A 23,271-nucleotide genomic window follows, 5' to 3' on the forward strand; every position below is an offset into this window, starting at 1 on the left:
TATGGAAAATAAAAACAATTTGGCTATGGACGCTACTTTGAAATTGTCAATTCATTCTATACAATCAGGACTTAGGTTCAGAACCCCACACAAACTACAAATCCAACAACATTTCCTGTTAGATAACCTTTGGGCATCAAAAAACAATCCAAGCCATTTTGTACATGTCATGAGAACTATAAATCAATATTTCTATACCACAAACTTGCAGTAATTAACTATAGATCCTTTATCCCCACCAGGTTCTCAATACCCTACTCCACAAAAAGCCTAAAATCTTAAATATGTCATGTCCCAACAACAACAAAAATCTCCCTCTTAGAAGTTGAAATTGAATTGAGAAAAAGGAAAAAAAATAGAAAAAGAAGAAAAAATTTAAAAGCTTGAAAAAGATTACAAAGAACTAGCTCAATATGTTCAAGGAATACAAAAAGAAAGAGAAGAACAATTGGCCAACTTTCCAGCTCAGCTACATGAAGTTCAAAAAATGATTCATCAAAAAGTCATGCAATCAAAATATGAAGACTTCATCCAAACTCAACTGATTTTAAGTATAATTGTATCAAAAGGAGAATTTATTCCAAGATTTGTTGTTATTGGTATGACCTACAGAGAAGAACCATATAGACATCAAGACTATCACTGTGAAAAAGGCTTCATGGTCATCGGAGCATCTCTTGATTTATCATTATGGGAAGACCAAGAACAGGAAGGAAAAGATTTCTCATTAGAAAATCTTATGGATTATGGTTTTCTTTCAAAAGTCACGATCACTAAAGAAAACACAGACAAAATTATTTACAAAAAATTTGAAACTTAGAAGGGTGATTCACAAACTATTCAAGAAGATAGAAGTCAGAACTTTTAATAATTTAACCATTGAATCCATTCTTCCAGGATATGAAATTGGTTACCCTAATGAAGCAAGGCACTTTATTAAAATCTATCTAATTTATCGGAGTTATCCTTATCAAAACCTGGTTACTCAAAAAACGATTCAAGATATTTTGATAGAATTTACTCTACAACAAGATGATGTTGCAAAACATATGCAACAATGGAGGACTTTCATGTTAGCAAAGAAAGGTTCTAAGTTCATTGTGACACTGCAACTTTGTAATGAAGGACAGAACTATGAAGATCCTTATTTTCTAGAAGATTTACTCCACTTAAACTTCCTTTTGGCAACACCATATCTTTCTCTCTAGGAACTACAGGGCATCTTAAAAAGATTGGAGGATGGTACAACAAGCGTATCTTTGGAGATCATTTTCCAGCTTATTGTCCCCTTGAAGGAAGCTCCATGATGGAACAAATGGAATCTTATTTTGGAGAGATTAATCCTGATCTGCAGAACAATCTCCTTGTAGTTCACTAAGATGATGATGAAGAAAGGGCTAGGAATCTTGTTAATTTAATGGAAGACTAAAGCAATGTAGCCCTAGGAAGATTATATCTGCCCGTACATAGGCTATCTTAGTTACTAAGGCTTTGTGTGAGTGTTGATTGTACTATTTGTACTATATAGAATATTACTGTATACTACTGTGTGTAGCACAGGTAATCTTTTACCCATGCAAGGTTTGACCTTCTATCTATATAAGAAGCTTCCTCTCATGTATCCAAGGATCATACATACATCGATCCATCATTTCTAAGAAATCCCCCGAGCTTGCAATATACTCCATCTTTCTGTAATCACATTCCGTTTCTTTCTTTGTTCTTTGTTTTCAACTATAAGCTAACTCTTAGGTCATCGACCCTTGAAGAGCCATCCCCCTCTCTTACTGGTATTAGAGCTACTGTTACGATCAAGGTAAAACTTCTACTCTTATGAAGTCTGATGGCTTTCAGGGGTCCTCTCTGGTTCAAGAACAATGTTTTCATGAGTTATGAAATTCTTTATTTAGTTTTCTGAGTTAAGGACTGACTATTGGCTGGCTAAATTACTAAGTTCTTGTTTGATCTCTGAGAAGTACCTGTCTAACTACCAAAGTGGGAAAAAAAGGGAATAGTGGGATGCAAACATGATGGATGGTATTCAGAACCATTTCCAGTTGGACTTGTTCTTGAGTCTAGATTACTAAACCTATGAACTAATAACAATTTCTCTTATATTCTTGTCTCGAGAAGAGTCCCATAGTCTTTCTTGAAGTTCTTTCAAAGTTTTAATTCAGTCTTTTTAATTTAGAAAATTTATTAAAAAGTATCAAAAATAAAACTATTTATATTCCCTGCATGATATCTATCATAGAATTATATGAAATTATTTCAAGTAGGTACTTAAATTTTTATTGTGCAAATATTGAAGAAGAAAATTTAGAACGTAGACAAAGTCTCTTTAATAGCATGTATCTTTATTATGAATTGATTAAAATAATATTTTACTCTTTTGATGAATAAATATAAAAATAGTATCACTTATTACGGAGTAGCACTAACAAATTATCAAAATATTGTAGTAAAAAATAATTATCCCAAAACATTTCATCTCAAAATCAGTATTTAATGGTATTAGAAGGGTTCCGAAGATTCTTAGAAAATATTCATGTATACAGTTCAACGCAAAGGAACCAGTCTTTACACTAAGAAAAGGGAGGCCTGGTCTGGTCCAGTTACTTCTCTAATCTGGAAAGGGAAGACATAGCACTATTCCTCAAAGAACAAATACATGAAAAATATCAAAAGTCTTGATGAATCAAGAAAAATTAGTTTAAAAAAGAAAATAGTTTAGTAGATAAAGTAGATTTTGTTTTTAAAACTTCTTAGTAATAAAAAATCATTTAGCTAAAATAGAAACTATAATAATAAACATAGATTTTACAAAAAATAGTATAGATAAAAATAAGGATAACAGTGAAGTAAATGAATTATGTACTTTTATAAAAAATTAAAATTAGGAAAAAAAATAAAAATAAAAAACCCAATATCTTCATTTGTGGTATGGATAAAAGAAGAATTAAATAAACCACCTGAATATAGAATGGAATTTCCTAAAGAACTTCTAAAAGAAAAATGAAATATTTACTTAATTCCGTAGATTCAAGAACATTACAAAAAAATGATAATAAATCTAGATTATAGGATGAGATATAATAAAATAAATCCATATAAATTATAAGATCAAATAAGAGAACAACAATTAGTTGATTAGAAGAAGTTCATGAATTCCTTATTTAAAAAGAAAGTTTATTTAAAGATCTAGAAAAAGCTGAAGAAATTAAATTCGCTCAAAATAATCTCAAAGTATGGAAAAATGATTTTGAAATAATGTGGGATAAAATACAAGCAAAATATTGTTAAAATGAATCTAAGGATAATGGATAAAAAATTAAATGAATCCACACTACCTATACCACCACCAATACAAATAATAAAAAATATAGAAGATTTTCAATAAGGAATTTATCTAAAAATAATAAACCAATTAGAAATCTAGAAAATTTATTACCTTCACACAAAAAAAAAAATAGATATGGTTAGAGAAAAGAATATACAATTAATTTCAAGAGATCAATTATATAAGCATGGTATATTAGAATTTAAAAATAGATTGTATGAACATTATATAAGCATGGCATAATGACCTTCTACTCCACAGATGTAACATTTACAATTTCTAGGTGGTTTATGTTGTTTGAACTTTTTAACATAAGTTATTTTAGGTCTTCCTTTCTTATAGCATGTACTTCTTTTTAAGTTTCTACTCTTCTTGTATTCTTTATGTATAGCTGGGATATATACTTGATTACATTAACTATAACTAGCTATTTTGTCATGTAGTTTATGCTTCTAAACATTTTTCTTTTAAAGTGATTAAATGTAAATAAAATTGCCGGTCCTATTCCTGTTAAATTTTCATGTCCTTTTACAACCCATGATTTAAATATATTATGTCTCCTAGATGTTTGGGAAGTTTACTGAACCATCTTTTTGTTAATTCATTATTGCTAAAAGCTTTTTTCAATTTTTGCTGCTAAAGTTAAATATATTTTACTGAATTTAACTATTTTATTGAAACTACTTATTTGTAATCTATCTAAATCTCTAGCTGCAGCATCTTGTAACAATGTGTCTCCTCTGGCTGGATTTGTTCCTAAAATGATTTGTCTAATTTGACTAGTGACATTGTAAGGATTATCTGCCATATCTATCATATTTTGATATTCATTTGGATAATTTATTTTCCAATTGTTTAAAAGGTCTCTTGTTGTTGTACCTAAACGATTTTCTATAAAATTTGTTATGCTTAAGTTATCTAATGTATGAGAAATTCTTTCTATGGAATTTACTGCATTAGATTCCCATGTATCAATTAATTCTGACCATTTTTGTGGATAAACTATACTTAATATTAACATGCTTCATTCATTATTTTGTTTTGGCATTTTATTTACTACTTCTAATGGATCCTGTTTTCCTATTCCTTTTCAACATCACAACAACAAAAACAACATTGTCATGACTATTATAACGACAATTAACAATAACAACAACAACAACAATAATAATATTAGGGCTGGAGGCAAAGAAAACTATTAGGGTTGTGAAAAGATTGGGGGAAAAAATTTAAAAAGACATTCAATTCTTTATTTCATAAGGCTAATTTAGTAATCTCATAATCCCAAAACAACTTCTGAAAAGTGCTTTTTCCAGAAGCATCAATGGCCAGCTTCTCTAAAAGAAAACAGTAATTCAGTTTTTTTTATCAGCTTTTGCTTTTGCAAAAAAACCAATACAAATAACTTTTTTAGAACCAAAAGTGTTTAACTTATAAAAAAAACACTTTTGGGCTTTGCAGAAGCTAATCCAAACAACCCCTTAAAGTAAATGCTAATAGCTGTAGTGGTGTCAAGTGTGTCAGTCGCCCCCGCATGGGCCCACCACAGCACGAGAACTGTGCATGCCCGGGCTGGCACAACCCACTTACCACTAAGATAGGCCCCATAAAAAAATCCTAAAATTGCTAAAAATTATTAGATAGGGGAAAATTTTACAAACATAAAAGTGAAGGTCTCATTAAAAAAACTGAAAATATACAAAAAATAATAATAATAATAAAATAAAATAAATCCCATGGGGCGTGCCGCCTCGTATAGGCCGTGTATTGGCATGGTCCGCAGGCTGCAAACCTCGCCCAACACGACGAGGGGTCTATGGCGTGCGTAGCCTGGGCATAGTACTGTAGCACCATGGCTGGACCAAGCACGGCCCATCTTGTGCCGGGCTATGCTGGGCCTAGGCCCATTGACACCTCTAAATAGTTGATATAGAATGAGCTTCTTCATATATTAAATTAAATTGTTTAATAACTAAGGTGCTAAGGCCAAATTTAAGAGAAAAAAACTTAAAATATAAAATCTCATCTTGTCTTGAATTAAACATTTAATAAATCATTTACAAGGTTCTACGCCATTACTAAATGAATTTTCTGTACTTGTTTCAGTTCTATGTTTAGTTCCTGATATGATTTATTTACATACAATAAAGACGATATGAAAAAAATCTCTATATATATATATATATATGATATAGTTCAGCATCCAATCAACAGAACGTGAAGGCAATAAAGAGTGATTTTTTTTTTGTTTGCATTATTTCTTTTTAAATTGGGAGTAGTTGTGTTGCTAGTTTTTGATTTGGTTGTATCTTAATTAGCCGATTAGCAATAATTTATTACATTTGGCACGTTATGATTGTTTGATATTTATATTTCCATTTCTTTGATTTCTTTGGAAATTAAAAATTATAGTTAAATTCAATCTATTTAATTAGTGAGCCAAATTCCAGTGATTTGATTAATTAAGAATCTTTAGCTCATACTTAGACATAAGCAAGATGGTCAAATGATTCAACAACCACAATGCAGGACATGCGTTTTTGTCATGAAATCATTTGGAATTATTCATTTAACAAGTTACTTATTAAATAAACATATTATTATTATTATTATCATCATTATTATTATTATTATTATTATTATTATTATTATTATGAATAAGTGAGCCCAAATTTATACCTAAAATATATCAGATTTTTATAAAAAAAAATATGAACACTGCATTTTTATAGTGGCTAACACTATATTTCCTTTATAATAGTGTTTATACTTGAATATTTTTATAATACTAAATAAATTTAAAAAATGCTTCCCAACTTTTGTATTGTTTCCTCATCAACAGTTTAGGGTTTTTTTTAAATATTGTAAAAAACAAGAAAACTTCCCCGGTTTTCAACCAATTTCTTTTTTTTCTTTTTTTAAAAAAAAGAAAACTGGAGACTCCGGTTTTCAAATTTTTTTAATAAAAAAAAAAAATTAAAAATGAAATACAGTTCTAATTCTATTTTTTTTTGTTTAATCCCCTATTTAGTCCCTGTATTTTACTCAAGTTACCCTTTTGGTCCCCCTATTATGAAATGTCTCAATTTAGTCCTTCTATTAACATGATTGGGAAAATCTGGTCCAATTGATAATGTCTGTCATCATCTCCGTCAACGGGTGATGATGTGGCGATTACGTGGCAAGTGAAAGGAGTAAAATATTACTAGAAAAGTTTAAAATATTAAAAAAAAAACTTAATCCACGTCAGATCGGATAGGGTTCAAAGCCCGCAAACCCAAAAACCCACGAACCCTAAATCATCTCTCCCTCATCCCTCTTCTCTAGCCCGTGAAACCCCAACCCTAGAATCCACCTCACCGGCAAATCTTCGCAATTCCGGCCGCTGTTCATCTCTTCCGTCATTACCGGTGCCACTTCTCGAGTGTTTTGGCACTACTTCTATCCTCCAATGGTTTATCCCACCCTTGATCTATGTCTTCTATTTTTCTTCTTTTCTCTAGGGCACCATGTGACTTGGGCACTATTGTATGCAAAGTGTTGATGAGCCATTAACAACTAAGTGGTCACCAAATTAGTCCACTTGGATACTATAATTGTTTTTGGTTTGTTGTTATATTTTGTACTGGTTTAGTGAAACTTTGATTGTTTTACATTTGTTTGTAAATCATGTGTCTTGAATATGTAATTATGTGTCTTGATCAATAAATATGTAATTTTTGCATTGTATGAGAAAAAAATTAGAGTACTAGAAAATTGGAAATGATTGTGGCCTGAATATGTGATTAAGCATGGTATTAGCATAAATTTAGCTGCAAATTTCACATATGGAGATTTCATAAATGATTTATTTCCAACCTAATTCCAATAATTGCAATCTGTTGAGTTAGAAAACAAGCATGGTTGATAATGATGGATAAACATCCAACAAACACAATGCTGCACAAACATAAAAGCAAAGATACATAATTTCAGAAAAAAAAACAAGCAGGGTTAAATCTAAATTTCATTGATAAAATGAAATGCCAAAAATGATACATTTTTGTCCATAAAAACAAAGACCTAGAATTTGTTTCATAATAAGATGCAATATATATAAAATATTCCAGTGATGGACACATTACAAACCATACAAAATATTCTAGTGCTTACAAAATATTCCAGTGCTGGATACCAAGAAATATCCATTTCACTATTCACTGATAAAGGGCATCATCTTTCAAAAAATTATCCATTTGCTTCAAGATCAGGGATTTCCTTGAGTTGTGGCAAATGTGGTGCTGTTCTGTGTTGGGATAGCTGCATCTTCAAATGTTGTGAAGGTCTGCTCACTATGTTCTCCATCCATGTTTTAATTTGCATTAGTATTCCTACTTTTCAGTGCCTTAACCATCAACAACAAACATGTTATACATTAACATAAAGGAACAAGGAAATGCTATGTAATTTATGTTTAAATTGAGGATAAGTAATACATTTAATTGGCCAGCAGTGATGAATGAATTAAATTGTGGATTGTCCCTCCCAACAATTACTCCACCATGATGAGCACCCTATAATTATCAGACACTATATTATTTCTCTCATAATTAACACAATCTAACACTAATTTTAATGCATAAAGATTTATGATGTATGATCCTTACCCTAATGATAGTTACAAAACCTTGAGCACTAGTATGAACTTGTTTCTTCCCTTTAGATGCTTGAATAGCTCTTGCCATTTTTCTTTGCCTGCTCTGCATTCTTAATCCAATATTGGTCTCATTTAGTACTGGAGTTGCCTCAACTTGGGGGATTTCACTTGGGATCTAGAGAAACATTACATAATGAGCAACAAAAAAAAATATAAAGTAACTGAAGAAACACTTTTGTTAATGTTAACAAAAAATTGGAGAAACTTACAATGTAATTTTTTTTGACACCTTAACCTGTTATGCCCTTCTTTATGGCAAATTGTACACTTAAACACTCTACCATGCCTTGACAGCCTTGCTTTATTACCATGTTTCACCTCTAGTGGCTCCCTCCTCCTCTTCTTAATAGGTCTCCCAGGCATCCTTTTCACTACAGGTGCCTATAGTGGACCTTCATCACTAGTTGCCAAAATTCACTTCCTTTTACTGGATTGATAGTGGAACTATATGCCTTCAAGTATATGTCTCTTTTAAACCAGTCAGCTACAAAATTTTCTGGATCCGCCCCATTAAACGAAATAACAGCCAATGCATGTTCGCAAGGAATTCCCATTTTATTCCATTTCCCACAAGAACAGCTTTGGCATGCAAGCAATATTACATATCCCTCCCTTACATGCTGCACTAAATCATCTCTAAAAACCTCATGGCTTGCACCACCATTCCATTCTACATACCACCTGGAACTATTTTTCCTTTCCTTGTCAATCCTAGAAACAATATTAGGCCCACAAGAATTTTTCCACTTCAATGCATATTGTTTTTTCACTACAATTCTAGTCATTACATACTGCCTAATATCTTCAAGCATTGTAATTATTGGCTTGCTTCTCGATTCTAAGATTACTCCATTGAATGTTTCACACATGTTATTATCAATAACATCACACTTAATTAAATCAGTAAAAAATGCTTTTGCACCAACCTAAAATTGGCCATCTATCCAATAATTCCTCCACAGCTTTTGCTCCACCTTTTAGTTCTTTCATTTTCTCAATTTGTTTCTTCATTTCAGGTTCACTTGTAGATCTTGCAATATTCCAGAATTGAATCTGTAAATCCTTCCCCGGATAGCTTTTTCCCCATCTTGCATAGATGTGTCTTGCACACATTCTATGCTCAATGTGTGGTAATAATTCATTGATTGCATGGATTAGGCCCTGCAATAAAGACATTAATAAAATGATAGGCCAATTTTACTCAAAAGATAAAATTTAGGTCAATGTCATACAAACCTTTTGCATGTCACTTATAATAGACCATCCTAGTCCATCTCCAATGTTTAGATCATCACTTAGTTGCTCAAGAAACCAAGACCAAGTTTCTGTTGTCTCCTTATCCACAATTGCCCAAGCTATAGGATACATCTGATTGTTGCCATCTCTCCCAATAGCCACCAAAATCTGCCCTTTTACAACTCCCTTCAAAAAACATCCGTCAAGGGCAATTAGGTTCCTCCAACCACTTATAAACCCTTCTTTGACTGCTGCCAAACAGATGTACATCCTCTTAAATATTGCTGGTTCTCCTAGGTTTTTTCTTTTAGATACAATGACCACACTACTACCAGGGTTTGTTGATTTTAATTCCAAAGCATAATTATTCAGTACCATGAAATCCTGCTTAAATTGCTATTCAATCTTTCTTAGGACCAGACCCTTAGCATTTCTGCACACCTTGTTACTGATGAATACTCCTAATTCTTTCCTAACCATTGCTTTCAAGTGTCGAGGCCTGATGAAAGGAACAGAGCTTATAACCTCACCAAACATGTTGGCCACAACATGGGCTGTGACCCTTTTATTTCTAGTGGTACCTAGAAGACAAGAGTGATCTGCCATATAATGTTTAACAACAAACATTTTCTGCCCAGAGCACCAAGAGCACAAAATTAGCCAAGTACAATTTTTCCCACTACACTGAGCCCTCACCCTAGTTGCATCATTCTTAATATATCTGAATTCAAATCCTTTTCTTGTTGAAAATTGGACAAGTTCCTTCTTTAAAAGTTTCAAATATGTAAACTTTAGGCCTATGCAAAATCTTGTAAAGGGACATTGGGGTTATAATGCTTTCTACTAGACTTGTGCCTCCTTGCATCATCTGCACTGGATCCATCACTTGTATCATCATAGCTCCCAGGATCAGATGATTCAATATAATCACTACCATAACTAGTCACTTTCCGTATGTCAATATTATGTAGAACAATATCTCTGGTTGCCCCATCTGCATTCATGTCATTGGACTGCTCTGTATTTCCTTCTCCATTGTCATCTTCATTTGCATCCTCTAAAATTGATTTTTTCAATTCAACATATTTCTTTAATTTTTCCATAGCTGCATCTCTTTCATCATCAGTATCCGAAGTGTAGTCTATAAATGGAACATCTATCAAATTTTCCTCATCATCTTTACTAGCTTCACTGCCATTGTCACTCTGATTGTCCAGTCCCACTTCCAACTCAACATTATCTGAACCAGCCATTAATTGTTCTGGTAAAATCATGTCATTTGTAACATTTGAAACCTCCACATAAACATCTACTGTCTTGTATATCCTTAGATGGGCAACTAAATCTACAATGCCCTCGTCATTGAAAATTTTTTTTAAGTGTCCTATCATCATCCATATAAGACAACTCCACGACATTTTGTACATCATACCCCAATTTTTTTGACATCTCCTAACATATCCTAATAGCAAAGCTTATCAAGATCAACACTGAACTCTGTCATTGATCCATTCAAATATTCAAAATGTCTTTCCCTTACTAAATGACCACCATGATTATACTTGATAATGAACTCAAACCAAGAAGTCATTTTGTTCTGTGAAGGAACAATAATTTTTATGTTAAGGGTTGTTGTAAAAAATCCATTCATCCTTTTTTCCTAATGTCATTGATTGTTCAAAAAATGCTAATGTTTAAACTATGTAACCTTTTCACACTGAAATCATTTTTAAACTATGCAAATTGGCATAAAAATTAATTAATAGTTGTCAATAGAATATAGTGACCACATCAAACCATGATTTTTTTAAGCTACAAATTAAGCAGCACTTGTAATGGAGGAAATAGATACCCTGGTTATTCAACATGGGGCAATCACCACATCACACAAACCTTAATTTTTAAGTTACAAAATGAAGAACACTAACCATATAGGAAAAAACAACTCCAATAATTATCATCAAAGGAAGGAAACCATAATTGATGTGAATATGCATAACAAGGAAATATACATGCTATAATAAGATCCCAAATTTTTAAGCAGCTAAGTCACATATATAATTTACTATATATAAATTTTTAAGTGGCTCAACAGAAATTAATAAGTTAATGCTCAAAGGGGATAATACAATTTAATGAAATAAGGCATTAGAAGGCTTAGTTTGACTGAATGCAAAGATACTAAGCTAGGATATCATGATTAAGAATTCATTAGAAATCTTCCATCAAGATAAATAAAGGAATGAATAACCAGAACAACAAAAAATCTCAAACAAATAAATATCCAACATGGGGTCAAGAGAGCTATTCAATTGGGTCAAGTTCAAACATGGACCCACTGTCATAAAAATAAATAACACAACACCATATTAAAAGTTTATTACATTATCTAATGGAACCTTACCTAATCAGATTCTTTGAGTAGCACAATTAGCCAATATCAATTATCACAACTCAAGCTTGCCTCAAATCAAAGAGAAATCACCTTCATGCAAAGGTCTGTAAAATAAAACAACAAGAATTCAATATTAGTAAGCATAAACACTTGTTTTGTTATTTAAAACCAACAAAATCTAAATCACAAGGTCTTTTAAAAACCATAAAATAACTAAAACAATGTAACCTTCCAGGATTAATCATATCACACATCATAGCACTAACCCTAACCTAACTCATATAAACAGAAAAAAAAAAACTAGAATAAATGAAAAGAAACATAACACCATATACTTCACCTGTACAGACACTTGCAGGGCTAGTAGTCAAGGCAATGTTGAGAAAAAGGGTTTTGAACTTGCTTGAGAATTGTGGATGGGGAGCTGATTTTAGTGTGGGAAGCAAAAGGGTTTGTAGGTGAGGTGGATGGCAAAAATTAAAAAGATTGAAGAGATGAATGGCGGCCGGAATTGTGAAGATTTGCCAGTGAGGTGGATACTAGGGTTGGGGTTTCATGGACTGGAGAAGAGGGATGAGGGATAGATGATTTAGGGTTCGTGGGTTTTCGGGTTTGTGGGTATTGAACCCGGATCCGATGACGTGGATTAAGTTTTTTTTTTTGTAACTTTTTAAACTTTTCTGGTAATATTTTATTCCTTTCACTTGCCACGTAATCGCCACATCATCAGCTGTTAACGGACATGATGACAGACGTTATCAATTGGACCAAATTTTTCCAATCATATTAATAGAAGGACTAAATGGGGACATTTTATAATAGGGGGACCAAAAGGACAATTTGAGTAAAATACAGGGACTAAATAGGGGATTAAACTTTTTTTTAATTTCAAAGAAATAGAATCAGAAATATCAAATTAAATTTCTTTTAAATGAAATTAGCTAACGTCCAAAAACGTCATCAAATTGAAAATGACCAAAATACCAAGATGAAATCCAATTGAAAACAACCACCCAACCCCCATTTGTAGTTAACGACACCGACACCAACGCCAACACCGTTCTCGCCCTTTTCTTGAGTCCGTTTTCCAATCTTCCTCTTTTCACCTCTAGGGTTTCGTTGATCCCCCGTCTTCGGCGATGGAGAACTCCACCGGAGCCGCTCCGACAAGCATGGTGACGTGCGAGAAGCTCGACCGGATGGCGAGCTGGGTCGGTGCAAGCGTGGCCTCGGCCTTCTTCGCGTCGCTGGAGCGTTGTTCCTGCATCAACCTTAGCACCACAGACTTTGAGGATGAAGAAGATGAGGAAGCTAAGGATCGCCCTCTCATGCTCACCAAACCCATCATCCACGATGCCCCTGACGATGACGCCCCCAAGCCCCAGAAGCTTTCCGTTTGATTCCCTCATGGTATTCCTCCTCCTCCCAGTCCGTATCTTCAGATCTTGCATCGGTTTCTAGATTTCCTATGCGAAGCCTTTGATCTGGGTTGTGGATATAGATTGTGCGTCTTCTTTGTGTAAATCTAAGTTTTTACTCCTTTATTTATGGTTTTTTATTTCATGAATGGATTGCTTTTGACCCGTTTTACTCTAATTAATATTATGGAATATGATAGGTTTATGAATGGTGCTTTAACTTTTGTGTATTATCATTAGAAAAGAAGTGAATTTGTGTCAAGTTCTTAATTTTCTTGGTCTAAATGATTTTATTTGCCTTAACTCGCTTGTTTATCATGGAGTTTATTGGTTATTGATGATAATTTTTGAATTTTTTTGTGTATTATGATTCAAAAGAAAGTGAATTGCATATTATGTTTGTCTATTTTGTCACCTAGATGATTTTGTTTACCTTAGTTTGCTTTTATTTCTATGGGTTTTATGTCATAATCAACATAGATAACACTTCCTTTTTGTTAAATTACATTGTGAAACTCATCACTATTTGAATGATGATTTTTTTAATGTTTATATGTACTATGGTTCAAATGGAAGTTATATATCTAGCTTCCCCTTTTCATTGTCCAGCTGATTCTTAAGTCTTACTACTTGCTTGTTTACCTATGGAGGGCATGCAGTAATTAACATAAATGGCACTTATTTCTTGTTGAAGTACATTGTGGAATTGATCGGTATATGAATGGAAATTTTTGAATTTTATTTGAATTGTGATTCAGATGGCAGTTATATATCAAGCTTGCTAGTTTCATCATCAAGCCGATTTTATTGGCCCTAATTTCTGTTGCTTGTTTATCTATTAAGGGTAAGAAATCAACCGAGATATTGCTTGGGGCATTGCCAACTTCTTGATTTGGAAACATTTACATCTTAGAAGAGTATTAACTATTAAGTGCATCTTGTATTGATACTTATCGCAAATTGCATGTTTTTTGTTAATTGTTGCGAATCATAGTTACGATTATTATATATATATCTATTGTTTGGGTTGCCCTGCTATGTAAACCATTTCCTTGCAAAGCCAAAAAATTAGTCAGAAGTTTTTATTGACAGGAATGACAATGGGTGGTAATTCTAGCATCAATTCATCTTAAAGCTAGGGATTGTGCTCAAGGATACATTCTATAGCGACTATCACAGTGAACGAGAATTTGTTTTCATATATTGACCTATGGTTATTTATTATTGGATCTTGTTCAGTGAGAATCTTGTGTTTTTTGTTTATCTTGTAGGTTCTTTGACTAAATATAATATGCTTTTTTTACCCTGTTCTTTGAGTAGATAATATTGGATCTTTGTCTATGATCATTCTCTCAATCATCTTGATTTATTTTTTATCAGCTTGTGTCCTCTGTTTGTGTTATGGACTATGCTTATTAATGGTGATTGAAACATTGTGGTCTTATCATGTTCTTTGACAAAACAACGTGGGATCTATGTTTTAGGTGCTAATGTAGTAATCACTTTTTTTTTTAATTCTTTTTAAACCTGTTTTTTATGTTTATTTTTTGTGACTATTTCTTGTATTACCAATTGTGCACCAAAAAAAAAAAGAGGAAAATAGAAAAAACTGTCTTGATTTTGGCTAAATAGTGCTGGACATTGGGCAGCTTTGTCTGTTATCAATTTTCATTCCAATGTTAAATTATTCCTCCTCTTGGTTCAAAAGTAAGTGTTTATTCCTCTTTCTGATCCCTACCATTTAATTTTCTTAAGGATGCTTACCTTGTTGCAAGCATTTAAAGTATGTTAATTTTGTCAGGACGATGCAGACATTAGACCTAAGTTTGATACTGAAATCTACCTTCTATACCTTGTTAAGTTTACATCCGACTAGAAAATTGTTGCATCTTTTATGAAAACACTTGACTTCTGTAGCTTTCTTTTGCTCTTTTTTCAGAAAGTTGCGATGTCACTAACAATGATTTGCAATGATAGCGATTGACAGTCTAGGTGGGTGCAACTTGACTATATTAAATCTTTGTGATCAAAATTTTAATATTTCAAGTCTGGAACATTAGTTTTGGAAGATAATGAAGGCATACCTACAGATTTATACATGTAGCGATGAAATGCATTAACATTCTTTCCCCGGTTTTGGTTTTCCTTATCTTGTCAAAAATAACTCAGTGAAGTTTATTATTATTGTCGGATGATGATGATGGTTCTAGATTGCTACAAACTACCCACTGATTGACGGAGTTATGGTTTATTTGTTTTCAATTGCTTGAGTAAATGTTTTGAGTGAGGATTGTACTATGCCCAAATATCACTTTAAACAGTAATTTTCAATTTGCATTAAACTTTGATTTGATTTCAGAGGTGGGGTAATTGGGGATTTTCAGTGAAAATTCAGGCTCTGGAAGTAAAAAAATACATGTGGATGCCAAAGGCCCGTGTTAAATAATGAGTCGCAACTTATACATGTGGAAAACCAAGGTGCCACATCACTCCTACTTTTCTATGTATATAAGTTGCTAATGTGTATATCTCCAATGCATCATTTGACGTGGGCTTTCGGCATTTATGTGTATTTTTTTATTTTTTGGTCATGAATTTCTCACTGAAATCTCTCAATTATCTTATCTGTGCTTAATTTAATACAAATTGAAAAGTTGGTATTCAAAGTGATTCATCGGTATAATATGGCACTTGCTAAAAGATTTGCTCTCAATTGTTTCATGTTAACTATAGTTAACACTTGCGATTAAAGGCTTTGCAGTATCCATTTATTAATAAATTCAAGGAATCTATATTTTTCTAATCCAACAACTCTAGTGCCTAATTTAACGATTGCCAATAAAATTACTTCGTCATCACAATCAACATTTTGCTCGGTTTTTTTTTTTCCCCTTTTAATTGTATATCTTCTTGTATGAATTTTCTTATTTTGAATGAATAATGATCGTCATGACTGCGCTTTATGTCCATACCATCAATCTACCCTTAACTTGTACTTTAAAACATTGTTTGCAATTGTAGTCCTTGTTGAAAAGAATTGATCAAATTTAACTAGTTTTAAACTATTGCATATTTTGAAGAAATTAAGCAGAACAATCTAATTATCTTAGTGCAAAAATCAACACCAAAAATATTTGCTAGTTAAATTGATTTAAAATGTATTGTCCATCATTACTATTTCTCAATCATTTTAGTTCATTTGAAAATTATTAAAATGAAATACACTAACCTCCTATTGAAATCTTAAAAATTATTTGACAGGGGAAGTCAAATCAATTATTCTTTAAGGCAAAAATTCACTCAAATTCTGTATTTTTTTGGTACAACAGATTAATTATTCCCCCTACATAAATTATAACAAATATGATTTTATTGTTAATAAATATTTACCTAATCAATAGGTAGTAGTTGTCTCTAAATAGACGAGGATAACTTAATATTAGTGATATGAGGAGAAAAGGATGAACAAGAACTAAATGAAGAAAACAAAGAAGCATAATGCACTATATTTCTCAAACTGTTCTCTGTTACAACATCCATAACCCCCTTGAACAAATGATTCCTAATATATATAATTAAGGGTATAGATACAAAGTTATAATCAGGCTCCTTAAATACTTTAAAAATGAACGGTCAGGACTAAATTCCGACCTTTCACCATGATGGCCGGAACCCACCACTTAATTCTCCAACCAATTAATAGTTTTAACAAACACCACAATTGACTTAGCAGCCACTCCGCTAAGTAACTAATAGCCTTCTAGTACAGTCACACTACATATCATCATTCCCCCATTGAGGTTCCCTTGACCTCAAGGGAAAAATCAGGGAACCTAAGTTGGAGATCTTTTACAAACTCCCAAGTAACATCTGTTGGTTAAGAATTCACTCAATATATCAACCATTGAGTAATTGCTGCATTTCCCCTTTTCAGAGTGCGTCTATCCAATATGGCCATTGGTTTCAATAAGACAATAGGAAGTGCAGAAGGTGGTAAAGAAGAAGCTGCTTGTTCTATAGTTAGGGCTGCTTTTAGTTAAGAGACATGAATGATTGTATGAATGGTAGAAATGATTGGCAAATCCAATTTGTAAGCATAATTACCAAATTTGCCTAAAATTTTATAAGGTCTAAAATACTTTGCTACTAATTTTGGAACTTCATGGGCAATTACCAAGCTTTGACAGTAAGGTTGTAGTTTTAAGTAGACCATATCACCAATTTGGATGGGCCTTTCTGAGCGATGCTAACACTACACCATTTTCAATTTTTAGACGCGCACATATAGGGGGGTTTTTAACAAACCGCATCTATAATCATGTAAAAATTTCTTTGTACTAGCTAATAGAGCCGGTTTCAAAAAACACCTCTAAGTTTACATTATAAAATGAGAAAAATAAATCACTCACACTAGTACTCACTCACGCTCAATCCCAAACCAAACCCTAGATTCAATACCTCGATCTCCTTCTCCTCCCTGGCCGGCGATTCCAATCGGGTGCAATTGGAGCTCTTGATCCCATGAATGTGAGGGATTTCTTGGAATTCCCCACCCTCTCGATCCCTAGCACCAATCGCGTCCATGGTGGCCGCTATGCCGCTGACCTTTGATCTATCACTGCAATTCTCCATGGGATCTATCGAAAAGAAAGGTGGGATCTTAGCTTGCTACAATCTCTCTTTTGATATCAAGCTATTGTTCTCCTCTAGGTTCACCTTTGGCGGGCAATCGTTGCTCGATCCCCAACGCCGGAGTAACCGCTGCCTAGATGAGCTCACCTTGCTTGAGAACCTTGATTGTACGATGCAGCTTCTGTTTTCAGCTTGCCATGGGGATGTGCATGGTGTGGAGGAGCTTCTTCAGGAGGGGGTTTGATGTGAATAGTATCAATCTTGATGGGCGGACTGTGCTGTATATTGCGGCGTGGGAGGAGCATTGGGAGGTCGTCAGGTTGTTGGTTCGATGGAGAGCTAACATCGATGCCAGATATCGGTGGGGAAGCACGGTGAGATCTATCTTTCTTTTTTAATTAGGTCTCATTGTTTTTAATTGTTTCTTCTTCAAGACCATGAGTTTTGTTTCATATATATGATGATCAAGTCATCTTGCAGCTTCAATCACTCATCAACAAAATCATCACAAATTTTACATGCATTCACTCCATCATGGACAGGTACTTCATCATCATAAATCTTTAGCTTTCTTCTTGAAAAAAAAATTACTTAGTTTCTTCAACATGCATGCACACTCATGATCATGGTACTAGTGATTAAACAAAACATAGATTCAACATATTTGATTCTAAAGTCTATATTGGTTCATCTCTCACCAACTTTGAGTTGAGAGATTGATTAGAATTGAATGTTAAATGTTGCAAAATTAAGCAAAAGTTCTGATGTGGATTCACTACTTGTAGAAATTGATTACTTTATAGACCTTCATGATTTTTAACTATATATATATATATATATATATATTTATAAATATATATTTAGAATTTGCAGTTTGGTGTTTTGTGTGCTTGAGGAGAAAGTGATCTTATGTTGCTTGAGGAACCTGACAAGGAGAGTGGTAAACAGTTTTTTCTAATCCATTCAAAATTCAGTAGATAAGTGAATTAAGAATGTGAGTTTAGTGGCTTGTGTACATATTGGATAAAACCCATTTTATAGGGACCCAAAATTAAGAAAGTTGAAAAATTACTCGATTCAGTTAGCCCTTCACATTGCTATAACTATATTTTTGAAGTTAATGGCTCGACCTTCTTATAGTAGTGTATCACTTAGAAATCACAACGTAAACCGGATAAAGGCATGCTTGATGGTTTTTGGAGGGGGTAAGATGGTCAATTTGTTCCAGTTGGTTATGTCAGTGACGACGAAGGTGATTGTTCTGCTTGCTGGAGTTGAGGATTTTTTTTAAATGATCACTTATGATTGATGTTGTCATTTAATTCTGTTGTTAATGTTAACAAACTATTAAGTTGTGTATTCAATTTTGCTTTAAAACAACTTATGTATCCATTCCCTTACTTATGATTGGTTTTGTCATTCAATTTTTCTTTTAATGTTCACCAACCATGAAGTTGTGCATCCAACTATTTGTCTTAAGACAACTAATGCATGCATTTCTTCACTTGCTCTTGATTTAAGTGCTTGAGTTTCTTTTAATGTATTTCAGGCAAGCCAGGATTTTCAAAGAAACAAGCAGATTTGTTCTTCCCTCCCGATTTTGCAGATAACTTTCCAATAGGCAAGCAGGTTGTGTTTAGACTATGCTGTTATCATTACCGTAGTTATTATGTTTGTAAAATTTGTATAGTCATATAATTTTCTTGAGAAAGTTTTTGGTTTAATGGATTGTCGTATCGCGATATCACACAAGTATAGTTTGATATATGTGATCACAAAGCTGGGTCTTCTATATGATACGATTTGAAGACATCTACTCATCGTATACAAAAAAACCGAATTAGCCCTAACCCCATCTTTCTCACGACAGAAGCTTCAACAATTGGTGGGTTGTATGTTATTAAAAGAAGAGGGCAGGCTCTTCTTGGACAATTAATGAAGCAACTCTAGTGCCTTTTTGTTAGTGGCCGGTGTGTTAGTCTTATGGTGTTTCCTCATTGTCTTCATCGAGTTTGTACTAAGCATCATTTTACGGTGATTTTAGTCTGAACAATATGGAGCTTCGTCGTAAATCTTGGCAAACATGGAAACCTTCCTAGGGGCTAAAAATTTGGTAAGCTACCATTTTTTATGATTTGATGTTGATTCTAATGGATTTTGTCTAGTGTATGATGATTATGTTTGACATAGGTTTAATCTTCTAGCAGAGAAGCATTATTAAAGTTATAATTGTTTTTTGTCCTTTGTTACTACCATTTGTTCTGGTTGAAAGGAATTCTAGTGGATCACATTCTTAATACTGATCTTTTTTTTTTAATCAAATATATTTTGTGTTGAAGATATGTTGCCAGAGATTAGCTTATATTTTATACTATTTTTGTATATCATGATGTTTCATGATGTAATATGCTAACTACCCCAGAAGAAAACTATCTTTAAATCATGCAAGGCACCAGTCTAATGGTGTCAGTGTTAATGAAACCTCATGGATATCTTTGTTTAGAATTTTCATATATTAGTTTAATGGGCATGTGTTTTCACGCACTTGCTTGTATGCATGTTTGCTTTTTTTCGGTCGCGATAAATTTCTTAGTTGGTTGATGGAAGAGTGGTTTTTTTTTTTGAAATATTTTTTTACTTAATCTGTTCTTGTTTCATGTCCATCCATCTGGTCAAATTCTAACTATTTAATTTTTGTTTCTTTTTTTGTTGTTCGGGTTGTGCGAGAGGTTCCAAAAAAACTATTCTCGCAAACTAAATATAAGGAAGTCTGCATAACTAGTTCTTTCGAATCTCCACAAGGCATCTTAAAAACACTTTAGATTGTGGCAAAATTTCAGGTATCTAATCATGCTATTTATTTTCTTGGTTTTGAAGGTACATTCAATTGCACATACTTCAAGCATTGCAATCTTTCTCTCTCTCTCTCTCTCTCTCTCTCATATATATATATATATATATATATATATATCTCCCTCCCTTGCTTCCTATCTCTATGTACATGCATATACACAATCACATGCCACTCTTCAATCTTTCAACTTTTATGAAAAAAATTGGTTGTCCTATTAATTTTATATTTTACAGAGTGTTCCTGTTCAAGCTAGGCAGACACCTCCTTTACTTCAGTATTTTGGGGCATTGTTAGCTAGGGGAAAACTCAATGCATTTGAGTCTCTAGAATTGTCTCGCCTTTGGGTTAGTCAGAACAAGAAAAATCTTTTGGAGAATTGGTTGGTAGAGGACAAGCTTGAGTGTAGTGAAGAACTTGGACATTTGGTGAAGGTTTGATCTCAGTTTGTAAGATTAGCTCAATTATGTTTGTCTTCTACTTTGTCTTGTTGGGAATAATATGGTTGAGGTTGGAGTTGGATGTTCTATTCTTTTTATCTTTGCTAAAAGATGGATCCATCTTTTATTCTTCTTCATCATCATCGACTCCATTTCTATTTTGTAGACTGTAGGCAATGAACTTGCATGGAAGATCTATATAAAAGCAAGGGCAACTCCAAAAGTTGTTGCAGATTTTGTTGAGCGGAGAGAGTTTGACAAAATTCTTATACACTAGAAGCAGGTACTTGGAATTTGTATTTCATGTGCTGAATTAGTCTGCATCTGGTGGAATGTTTGAAGATTTTCGAATATTACATATGTGATGAATGATTCATTCTTGTGTACAAGTTAGGGTATACACTAGATTATCTTTTTTTCTTTTTGCAGACGATTCTAAGAAACGGATCCATAGGTAACTACTTTAGATACCATGAATCCTGAGATCAGCTTCATCATTTCATGTGATTGATGTGTGATGGTACTTTTTTTTTTGGTAACCTATTTCATCATATTTTAATCAAATAATATTTTTGCTTTGCTCAGTCATTTCTTTATTTAGTTTTTTTATATATTGTTATATTAAATCATGTCTTCGAGTCTTGGTAAATTTTCTGCAGTGAGCATGACACAAGCCAAAGTTTTTATAGGGTGTCTGTGAATTTTGCTCTAATGATGTCTCAAATGGAGGGTGGATGTCTTGTTGATTACAACACAATAACAGATCTTTTTCCTCCGGGGTTCGAGTGACTTCTTCTTGTTCTTTTTCTTTTTCGTTTTGCATTTTGAGATCGCACCCAAAGGAATATACCATTTTTGGGCAATGCGATATTACCTCTTGGACAATAGAGGTTTGCCAAGTATGTCTGTGATGTCAAGCTGTTTATGATTTGCCAAATTTTATTAGCTTAACTTTTCTTCATACTTCAACTTATTTATTTACTGGAGTAAGGGAGTTCCATTTTCTATGTTTGCTGCAAGGAAATTAACTTGATTAGAGAGGCAATGGCTTTTCTTTTGGACGCTTTGAAACCAAATTTACCTGAGCATGCCTTCCTTCAAACAAAGGTGAACTCAATGTGGGGCCAAAAAGCTGGTTGAAATCTCTTGAGTTGTTCTCTATCAATCTATAATATCTGTTGTTGGCACAGGTTTTGGAGGTCAACTTGGTCACATACCCCAATGTTGTTGATGGTATATTGGCTAATGGGGTGGATTCATACATGCTTGCGCTTGGGTAGAATACCTTTTGAAAGATATTTTTAATTATGTATTTCATGAATATTAGTTGTCTAACGTTGTGTATGCTTCTCAGCATTATTTGGAGTTTCCTGATATCAAATGGGTTATTGTCAACACACATGCGATTGAGCCTCAAGTTTCTTTTTTTTGTAATCGTATTATTTAGCTTTTATGAGTTATGCGGTCTTTCTAAGACTAACATCTCTTTCTAGGTCTTTCGGTCGAGTTTTTGGGACCCTTTCAATGGAGTGGGCATTAGAGTGCATGAAAGATCTTCTTCGAGTTAACTCGAGAGGAAATCTCCAAATAAATGTTCAGGTAACTTTCTCATTGGTTCAAATTTTGGTGTGCACTTTCAAGTTACCTTTCCTTTTCAATTAAAATGTTTATTCTTGCAGGCTGCAAAAGAATATTTTGATTTGTTAGGCTTAGATTCATGCATAAAACATTTTAGGCAATTTTAAGTCCTATGAGGGTCTTTACTTCTTTCTGGGATCCTATTTGAGCTTCGTGTATTGGTTATTTTAGGGAATGCTTTTTTTCAATTTGACATAAGTTTGGTTGTTCTAATAACTTTGAATCCTTATTTTTACCCTAACAATCGAAGATTCGGATATATACTTAAAGTATATTGAGGCAAAGAACAAAAGCGGTCGATTAAAAAAAGTTGAAAGAGTGACTAGAGAATCCAACTTTTATGATTTTGAGAAGACGAAGAGTTTCATAATGGAAGCCAAACTTCCATATGCACGGCCACTTATTAATATCGCGTGATTGTTTTGGTTATGTTCGGATTTGACTCAATACTTATACACAAATAACATGCTTCGATATATTGAGCGATATGTGCAGAAAGTAAGATTTAGTTTTGAGAAAGGTTTTATAAGAGAATTTGTTTTAAACAGTACATTGAATTACAACATTTGTTCGTTTTGGCTCAAATATGTGGCCTAAATATCGACTCTGTAACTAGTTCTAGGCT

At 33.2% G+C, this 23,271-nt stretch overlaps 3 protein-coding genes across 4 annotated transcripts; 2 read left to right on the plus strand and 1 right to left on the minus strand.

Moving 5' to 3' along the window:
• Nucleotides 1-7,691: 7,691 nt before the first annotated feature.
• LOC120283315 lies at nucleotides 7,692-9,542 on the minus strand. Its single transcript, XM_039290002.1, has 6 exons — nucleotides 9,273-9,542; nucleotides 8,963-9,197; nucleotides 8,429-8,874; nucleotides 7,987-8,151; nucleotides 7,816-7,893; nucleotides 7,692-7,724 (listed from the first exon to the last, which is right to left on the minus strand). Exons 1-6 carry the CDS (start codon nucleotides 9,540-9,542, stop codon nucleotides 7,692-7,694), a joined length of 1,227 nt encoding a protein of 408 aa, XP_039145936.1.
• Nucleotides 9,543-12,692: 3,150 nt separating this feature from the next.
• LOC120262418 lies at nucleotides 12,693-13,305 on the plus strand. The gene has a single exon (XM_039270524.1). It carries the CDS (start codon nucleotides 12,807-12,809, stop codon nucleotides 13,065-13,067), a length of 261 nt encoding a protein of 86 aa, XP_039126458.1. The 5' UTR covers nucleotides 12,693-12,806; the 3' UTR covers nucleotides 13,068-13,305.
• A 4,386-nt stretch (nucleotides 13,306-17,691) lies between these two features.
• LOC120265735 (putative ankyrin repeat protein RBE_0921) lies at nucleotides 17,692-19,673 on the plus strand. 2 transcript variants are annotated; one of them, XM_039281874.1, is made up of 4 exons: nucleotides 17,692-18,091; nucleotides 18,198-18,259; nucleotides 19,267-19,346; nucleotides 19,588-19,673. In XM_039281874.1, exons 1-4 carry the CDS (start codon nucleotides 17,982-17,984, stop codon nucleotides 19,651-19,653), a joined length of 318 nt encoding a protein of 105 aa, XP_039137808.1. In that variant the 5' UTR covers nucleotides 17,692-17,981; the 3' UTR covers nucleotides 19,654-19,673. The 2 variants fall into 2 exon arrangements, with proteins under 2 accessions (XP_039137808.1, XP_039132272.1); XM_039276338.1 differs by lacking the exon at nucleotides 19,588-19,673 and having other exon boundaries at nucleotides 19,267-19,369.
• The last annotated feature ends 3,598 nt before the right edge of the window (nucleotides 19,674-23,271 follow it).

This window comes from Dioscorea cayenensis, chromosome 1 (assembly GCF_009730915.1).
Source record: "Dioscorea cayenensis subsp. rotundata cultivar TDr96_F1 chromosome 1, TDr96_F1_v2_PseudoChromosome.rev07_lg8_w22 25.fasta, whole genome shotgun sequence".
Lineage (NCBI taxonomy): Eukaryota > Viridiplantae > Streptophyta > Magnoliopsida > Dioscoreales > Dioscoreaceae > Dioscorea > Dioscorea cayenensis.